Source organism: Eulemur rufifrons, chromosome 6 (genome assembly GCF_041146395.1).
Source record: "Eulemur rufifrons isolate Redbay chromosome 6, OSU_ERuf_1, whole genome shotgun sequence".
NCBI classification, from domain to species: domain Eukaryota; kingdom Metazoa; phylum Chordata; class Mammalia; order Primates; family Lemuridae; genus Eulemur; species Eulemur rufifrons.
The window spans coordinates 55,325,730-55,334,859 of NC_090988.1; the positions used below are offsets into that span (position 1 = coordinate 55,325,730).

At 45.3% G+C, this 9,130-nt stretch overlaps 1 protein-coding gene across 1 annotated transcript; it reads right to left on the minus strand.

Annotated features, from left to right (window-relative positions):
* Positions 1-3,377: 3,377 nt before the first annotated feature.
* On the minus strand, positions 3,378-4,382 carry LOC138384043 (olfactory receptor 52K1-like). The gene has a single exon (XM_069469310.1). It carries the CDS (start codon positions 4,380-4,382, stop codon positions 3,378-3,380), a length of 1,005 nt encoding a protein of 334 aa, XP_069325411.1.
* Between the last annotated feature and the right edge of the window lie 4,748 nt (positions 4,383-9,130).

The window sequence follows — 9,130 nt, forward strand, 5'->3', positions numbered from 1 at the left end:
AGGGCCCCAGGGAGAGGGCTGGGTGGAGGTGACAGTGTACTTACATTTTCATCTTTGTGGCCCTTGGTAATCCTCACAGAGCAGTCACCTCTACGAAGGGATTTCCTTCATTTTACAGATGAGCCATTAGAGGCTCAGAGAGAGCAAATCAGGTTTTCGGTCAGGCTCAAACAGGGGCACAGACAGGCATAAACTGGCGTCACTCACTGGATGACCTGGGGCTCGGCTGGAAGGGCTCTTGCGTGTGGGGGTTACATGGACGCTGAGGGGTTACCCAAAGTCAGGAAAGGACACTTGGGTGACACTGAGAGAGCCCAGGGATCAAGACAGGGACCTGATTTAGGGGCAATGTGTGTGTGTGTGAGAGAGAGAGAGTCTGTGTATGCACGTGTTATGTGTGCCCACGCATGTACCTGCGCGCCAAGGTTGGTGAGGTGTTTACTTCCCTAGTCTGGGCGGCTCAGCAGCCAGGGCAGGAGGTGAGTGCGGTGTGCGCTCTACTGTGAAAACCTGGGACCACAGAGGCGAGGGCTGGCTCCTCCAGGGGACACCGCCAATTTGTCCTCTGAAATTTGGAAAGAGCAGGACTGAAAAAGCTCCTTTTTCCCTCTTTTCCTGCCTCCTTTGGATTATTTTTATGATTCTATTTTATCTCCTTTGTTGGTTTATTAGCTGTTCCTTTGTTGTATTATTTTAGTGGTTGCTTTAGGGTTTATAGTACATGTATTTATTATTTTATTTTATTTTATTTTTTCTGAGACAGAGTCTTACTCTATTGCCGGGGCTAGAGTGCCGTGGCGTCAGCCTAGCTCACAGCAACCTCAGACTCCTGGGCTCAAGCAATCCTCCTGCCTCAGCCTCCCAAGTAGCTGGGACTACAGGCATGCGCCACCATGCCCGGCTCATTTTTTCTATATATATTTTTAGCTGTCCAGATAATTTCTTTCTATTTTTAGTAGAGACGGGGTCTCGCTTTTGCTCAGGCTGGTCTCGAACTCCTGAGGTCAAACGATATGCCCGCCTCGGCCTCCCAGAGTGCTAGGATTACAGGCGTGAGCCACCGCGCCCGGCCTAATATTTCTTTAATTGTTCAGAGCCCGCCTGTCTTCTCTGCCTTTCTCACACTTGGGTGTCGGGCAGCACGGTCACCCCCCTCCAGCACTCCCGGCACTCCCGTTGCTCTGCTGTATCCTTCCAATAATCGGATGAAAACTGTTCCTCGGTTGCTAAGGGTCTCTGGAGAAAGAGCACAACTGTGAAGCTCTGCATTCCTTTGCACTCCTTTCTTTCTGCTTTTAACCCTTGAACAACATGGGTTTGAACAGCATGGGTCCACTTATACATGGATTTTCTTTCTCCTCTGCTACCCGTGAGACAGCAAGACCAACCCCTCCTCTTCCTCAGCCTATTCAACATGCAGACAATAAAGACGAAGACCTTTATGATGTTCCACTTCCACTTAATGAATAATAAATATGTTTTATCTTCCCTATGATTTTATTAATAACATTTTCTTTTCTCTAGTTTACTTTAGTATAAGAATACAATATATAATTCGTGTAACATACAAAATAAGTGTTAATTATTTACAGTATCAGTAAGGCTTCTGGTCAGCTGTAGGCTATTAGTAGTTAAGTTTTTGGGGAATCACAAGTTATATGTGAATTTTCAACTACATGGGGGGTCATTGTTGTTCAAGGGTCAACTGCACATCAGAAGGGGGGGTCCCTTCTCTCGACATTCAGCTTTCTTCTAGTTCCCATGTGGTACCTCACTTAATGGAACATCCCTTGGCTTTCGTCTTAACTGGCCCCTCCTCTGCCTATTAGGCAGGTAATATTACTATATCTGTTTTGCAGACAAGAAAACTAATATTTAGAAGAATTCCAAGGTTGCCTCATGGTCTCACATGTATAAGTGGCTGAGCCAAGAATCAAACTCAAGTCTCTCCCTCTCCAAGCCCCACATTCTTTCTACTCAGCAAAGTTTACCAGTATCCTCTCCTCTACTTTCCCTTTCATCTGCTCCTCCCTATTTCCCCCTACAAACATCTCTCCATCCTGATCCACTTAGAATCATGGTGGTTTTCTTCCAGTCCCCACCATTCCACTGCATTGAAATTGGTTGACTAATGCCTATGGATCCTTTAAACTTTAAATCCCACGAAGGCAAGGCCATATCATGCTTGTCACTGTATCTCCAGGGCCTAAAGAAAGGACCTGTCCTCTCAAAGCAGTCACCAGCAACCTGTGTATTACTGCATCAAAGGACCCTTGGGTCCTCCTTCACCCCCCAGAGGATTTAGCATTGCTGACCACTCCAACCTCCGTCACACAGTCCCCTCCCCTACCTTTGGGGAAGCCACTCTCTCCTCACTTCCCTTCTGCCTCTTTGGTCCTTACATACAAATTCAGCCTTCTGATTTCTTTTACATCAATCTACCTCCCTTCATCGCTGCGGTCACTAGTCGGGTTCAGGCCACTGTAGTCTTTCATCTGGATCAGTGTAACAGCTTCCTGTTGGGTCTCTTGGCCTACAGGCCTGTCTCTTTCTAATCCACACTCTACTGTGACTGCAGAGTGATCATCCCGGAACACAAACACGATCTTGCCAAGTCCCTACTTTGGACTCTTAAATGGTTATATACTGTCCAGAGTAAAAACTCAAACTCCTTGTCATGACATATAATGCCTTTCGTCATCTGGCGTCTGCTTACCCTTCCTGCCTCATTGCCTCCATACCGGCTACTCTGTCTATGGAAACGTGGGTCAACCAGTGAGCTCCCATGTCTGCTGCGTTTATCCATGCTTCTCCGCCTTTGTCCGTGCCAGTCGCTTTGCCTGGAATGGGTTTTCTTTTCTCCTTCTCCTTCCTCCCCAGAGAACACTTTATTATTCTTCAAATCCAGCTCCAATTCACCTTCTCTGTGAGGTGGGTCTCATTTTAGTGAGTGTCCCCTCCTCTGTGTTGCCACAGAATCTTGCACAGAGAGCTGTAAACGAACATTACATCTCTTTACAGCTTGCTAGATTGGAACCTCCTTCAGGGAAGAGACTGGGATTTTTTTTTTTCTTTATCTGCAATCATAGGCTTAGTAGGATGTATGTATAATAAACATCTGATGAATAAATAAGTGAATGAATGAACAAAACTCATATGCAGAAGGAAAGGGAGAAAACTTAGAAGCCAGAGACAGAAGCTTGTTTTACAGCTGATTATTATGTAACTCTGGATGAGTGGCTATTTCCAGAAAATGAATGTGAGTCTCAAACATAAGTGCAAATAGCCAAGCCAAAATACAGCAAGGATGACTCACAGAATTACCCTCCCCTCGCCGGATAGTGAGAATGATTTCAGGACACACGGGTCCTAGAGAATCAGCCGGGAAGCTGCCTGTGTGGGGACAGGGACTGGGGCTTCTCAGTGGGGGCCGGCAGCTGTGTTCTTGGGAACAGACTTGTCAGCTGCTGCCTGATTTCCCTGGTCCTGGCCCCATAGACGATGGGGTTGACCAGACACGGCAGCAGCAGGTAGAAGGCACTGAGCAGGTTGTGCACGTCCTGGGAGGCAGTGCGGGCCACACGGTAGACGATGGACGAGGACATTGTCGATGAGTAGACAGTGAAGATGACCAGCAGGTGGGAGCCGCAGGTGTTCAGGGCCTTGGAACGTGCCCCGCCCGACGAAATCCTGAAGGCGGCATGGATGATACGGGAGTAGGAGGCTCCCAGTAGGAGCATGTCCAGGACTCTGTTGAAGATGCGGACGGTCAGCCCCACGGTCTTGTTCAGGGAAACGTCCCCACAGGAGAGCTTCATCAGGGCCATGTGCTCACAGGCAAAGTGGTGGATCACATCTGAGCGGCAGAAGCGGACCCGGGAGGCCAGAAGCACCACTGGGGCAACAATGCCCGTGCTCCTGGCAGCTGCCGCCCCCACCAGGCCAGCCAGCAACTGGCCGGTCACTATCTCTGGGTAGCGGAGAGGGTAGCAGACGGCAACATAGCGGTCCAGGGCCATGACCAGGAGAATGTTGCAGTCAAAGACAATGAAGAAGTAGATGCAGAACATCTGGACCAGGCAGCGAGTCAGGGAGATGCGGTTGAAGTGTGCGGAGAAGCTGAAGAGCATGGCGGGCACCACGGTGGAGGCGGCACAGAGGTTGACAGCCAGGAGCAGGGCTATGAGCAGGTACATGGGCTGGTGCAGGCTGCGCTGGGCCACCACCGTGTGGATGACCAGGGCATTGGCGGAGACGATCACCAGGTAGAGGCCGAGGAAGGGCAGCACCAGGAGGGCGCGGGACTCCTGCAGCCCTGGGAAGCCCACCAGGAGGAAGCTGGTGTAGGAGGCGTTGGAGCTTCCGTTGCTCCACCCTGACATCTTCCCTGGGGGCGCAGGACAGCTCTGGGGAGAGGGCAGGGCAGGAGGTCTGGTTTCTGTACCAGCCCTGGCCAGCCCCAGCCTCACCAGGATGCCCTGGGGGCTTTGACCTCCATGAGTCTCTGATGTTCCTAGAGAGAGAAGAAAAAGTTATTTTTAATCATTTAATGAGATGCTTCAAGAAATAACATCATTCCATAGTCTCATTTGTCCATTTTGCTTCCTTGTTTCTATAAAGCTACAGATTATTCCTTCCTTCACATCTTTGCTGAGCACCTGCTTTGTGCTAGGCCATATGTTGGGTGCATGGAGTACAAGGAGTATCATTTTTGTTCCCTGAGTGAGTCTGCATTCTAGGCTAGTAATGACAAGCAATGGCCAAAATAAAGTGTGTAACAGTATGCTCAAGAAATGGATTCTGAAATACTATCTGTTTTAACCTACAGCAAACCCGGGATGGACCGGTGCCAGCTCCATTGAGGCCATTTCTATTCTGAATCTGTTCTCCTTTTTTCTGATCTGGTGAGATGAAAAGCCACAGGTTGAAAACCAGGGAGAGGAAAGAAAGCATAGGAGAAAAATTTAGGGGCAAAGCTGACCAGCTTCCATTTCCCAGCCTGGATATCCAGTCTGAAGGAGGTACGGTGGGGGAGGCGGCGGTGGGGCAAAATCTAATTTCAAAGTTTAGGGCTTTTATTATTAGGTGGGAGTGGCTATTTGGATAACTTATATTAAGTTGTTTTTGAAATTAAAAGTGAACTAAGGACGCTTTAAGATTATTTAGGAATTAACAAAGTCATAATAGAAACTTTTTGCAATTTCATCCAACGAGCAACACAGATCACATATGAATGGAGAATAGGCAGAGAAAAGGCTGTTTCCCAGTGTCCCCTTTGGAGTGTTGCTCTTCCAATGTAATGGTACAAGTATAAGCGGAGCTATAGAATAGTTTTGTACAAAGAGATTCAGAAGCACGGTGGATGGAAGTCTGACTATGCCTGGTGTAGGTTGGGAGGGATGAGGGAAAGATTTATTGAGGAAAGCCAAGGCTGGTAAATGGTTTACTCAGTTCAAGTACATTAGGTTCTCCCAGTTTTAGCAAATGTATAAGAATGGAACTGATATGCAGATATTTAGAGATCACCTTTTTTCTTTTTTCACTGCTTACACAAAATCTATTTTAGATGTTTGACAAGGATCAACTTTTAAGTTTAACAATCTGTAATTGATGTTGACCTCTTTCCCTCCCATTTTCCCAATATTCATAGTTTTTCAAAGATTTCTCATGGATGTACTGGAGGGAAATCCCAAACACATGCTCAGATTTGTTCAGTGAGCATTAAGTACTCTGTCTAAGCAAGAGATTTGAATTTTACTGGCATCCTCAGATGCTCTCTTATGGTCTCTTGCCATGATAGGGCATGGGCTTTAGTTCTTTCAGACATCTTTATTCTGCCTTTTCTGGTTTCAAGCTATTTTCTTACGATATGAGGATAGAAATAAAATGGAAGATAAGCAATGTCTTTGTTCTTTCTTTCTTTTTTTTTTCCCCTTTCTTATTTCAGCATATTATGGGGGTACAAAAATTTAGGTTATGTGTTGTTCTTTCTTAATATTGCTCACCTGCCCAAGATCTACAGAGCCCTTCTCTTTTTGCCTTTTCCCTCCACTCCAAGAGCTGACTGAAGACCCCATTCTGACCCACCCAGACTTCCAGGCTTCAGAGTTGTGGCTTGCATGTGGCCAACCCTCCCCACAGGCCTTCTGAAGCTGCCCCAGTGGGGGCAAGAGAGGAGGGTGATGAAGCGGGGACCCTGTACCCAAGGGTCCCTAGTCTAGGCAAATATGGAGGGCCAAAAGGAAGGCAGGAACTGCCTGGATCTCAACAAATACTTGGTGGTGGACAACCACAACAATAGGAAACAGGAAATTTGGTTGTCTTTGTTCTTCCCTGGTCCCCACTGGGATCATAGAATTAGAGAACCAAGAACACAGAGAGACCCAAGACTCAGAGAATCCAAGAGCCATCTAGAAGAAAAATTTACAATGCAAGCCTAACATGATAGGATGTGGGGAGGGAGAGAGGGAGGAAGCAAGAATTCCTTCTCCCCATCTATAAAGCCACAAAAAGCACTTTCCTAGGTTAAGCTACTGTGTGGGGTAGCTTACTGTGTATAATTACAAGGAGAATTTACAGGCGGTGAAAGCATTTTGGGAGCCTTCAGTCCCTGTGCCCACCTCTGCCCCTACATTACTCAGGTGAGAGCCTCTCCGCAGCCTCCTGCCCAGCAAGCACTAACTTTGTTACTCACCAGGACTTACACAGACTGAGAGTAGTAATACCAGTTCGGTCTAGGCCTGAGTTCCTGGAATGCTGTTAAATCTATCCCATTCCTCCCTGGGGAACTCCCTAGAGCTCCCTCCCAGGCTCTGACTTAGCCAGTCAGCAGGGTCCCAGGGGCGGCCAGAATGGGAACACATCCCCTCAGGGCCCTGTAGGCTGGAGGAACAGTATGAGCAGAAATGGGGCCTTGAGGTGGGCATGTGAGGCGACCAGTAATGAGGGGTCTTGTTTAGGGGAGAAGAGGGTTTTTTCCTCTAGCATTCCTCCTTGACCCTTTGCTCCCTTACCCTACACTTTTCTGGGTGACCTCACCCTCTTCATGGTTTTCACCTTTTCCTGGGCACCTGTGACGAACATACCTCCACCTATAGGTCAGACGTTGCCCCTGCGTTCCAGAACCACGTATCCAATAGCCGTCAGAGGAACCCTATGCCCCAGAGAAACCTCAAACTTAAAATGCCCCAAGCCAAATTCATGTCTTCACATGAACATGTTTTCTCCCTGTCATTTTTTTCTGAAGTCATGTTTAATTTTATTCTTTCTCTTTTGTAAAATTTATTTCAATAGATTTAGGGGTACAGATGGTTTTTGTTACATAGATTAATTGTATGGTGGTGAAGTCAGGGCTTTTAGTGTATCTGTCACCGGAATAGTGTACATTGTACTCAATAGGTAACTTTTGATCCCTCACCCCTCTGCCAGCCTCCCCGTTCTTAGTTTCCAATGTCTATTACACCACTTTATGGCCATATATACCCATCATTTAGCTCCCACTTGTAAGAGAGAACATTTTTTTTTCCATTTCTGAGATACTTCACTTAGGATAATGGTCTCCACTCCATCCAACTTACTGCAAAAGACATTTCATTCTTTTTTATGGCTAACATTCCATGTTATATATTTTCTTTGCCCACTCATCAGTTGATAGGCACTTAGGTTGATTCCATATTTGGAATTGTGAATTCTGCTTGATAAACATTCAGGTGCAGGTGTCTTCTCGATATAATGACTTTTTGTCCTTTGGGTAGACCCCCAGAAGTGGGATTGCTGGATAGAATGGTAGGTCTACTTTTAGTTCTTTAAGGATCGCCATACTATTTTCTATAGAAATTTACATTCCTACCAGCAGCGTATAAGTGTTCCCTTTGCACTGCACCGGCACCAGCATCTATTGTTTTTTGACTTTTTAATAACAGCCATTCTGACAGGAGTAAGGTGGTATCTCATTGTGGTTTTAATTTTCATTTCCCTGATGATTAGTGATGTTGAGCATTTTTCATAATAGTTATTGGCCATTTGTATATCATCTTTTGCAAAAAATCTGTTCATATCTTTTGCCCACTTGTTAATGGAGTTACTTGTTTTTTCCTGATGATTTGTAAGAATTCCTTGTAGATTCTGGATATTAGTCCTTTGTTTGATGTATAGTTTGTGAATATTTTCTCCCACTCTGTATATTGCCTAATTACTCTGTTGATTATTTCCTTTGCTGAGCAGAACCTTTTATTTTAATTCAGTCCCATTTATTTATTTTTGTTGTTGCTCTATTTGCTTTTAAGGTCTTAGTCACAAATTCTTTGCCGACACCAATGTCCAGAAGAGTTTTTCCTATGTTTTCTTCTAGAATTTTTATGGCTTCAGGCCTTACATTTAAGTCTTTAATTCATCTTGAGTTAATTTTTATATATAGTGAGAGATGGAAATCCAGTTTTACTCTTCTGCATGTGGCTCTCCAATTTTCCCAGCACCATTTATTGAATACTGTACTGTGTCCTTTCCCCAGGGTATGTTTTTGTTCTCTTTGTCAACAATCAGTTGGTTGTAGGTGTATGCTTTTATTTCTAGGTTCTTTATTCTGTTCCATTGATATATGTGTATACTTTAATTCCAGTACTATGCTTTTTTGGTTACTATAGACTTGTAGTATAATTTGAAGCTGGGTAATGTGATGCCTCCAGATTTGCTCTATTTGCTTAGCATTGCTTTGGCTATTCAGGCTCTTTTTAGATTCCATATGAAACTCAGGATTGTTTTCTTTAATTTTGTGAAAAATGATGTTGTTATTTTGATGGGAATTGTATTGAATTTGTAAATCAATTGGGGCCCATTTTTAATTGAGTTGTAAGAGAGTAATGCACTGTTGTTTGTTTGTTTGTTTGTGTTTGAGACAGAGTCTTGCTCTGTTGCCCAGGCTAGAGTGAGTGCCGTGACATCAGCCTAGCTCACAGCAACCTCAGACTCCTGGGCTCAAGCAATCCTCCTGTCTCAGCCACCTGAGTAGCTGGGACTACAGGCATGGGCCACCATGCCCGGCTAATTTTTTATATATATTTTTTAGTTGTCCAGCTAATTTCTTTTCTTTTCTTTCTTTCTTTTTTTTTTTTTTAGTAGAGACAGGGTCTTG

Bases quoted from the DNA above. Each gene is read 5' to 3' on its own strand.
- LOC138384043 (XM_069469310.1), bottom strand. From the start codon at position 4,382: ATGTCAGGGTGGAGCAACGGAAGCTCCAACGCCTCCTACACCAGCTTC.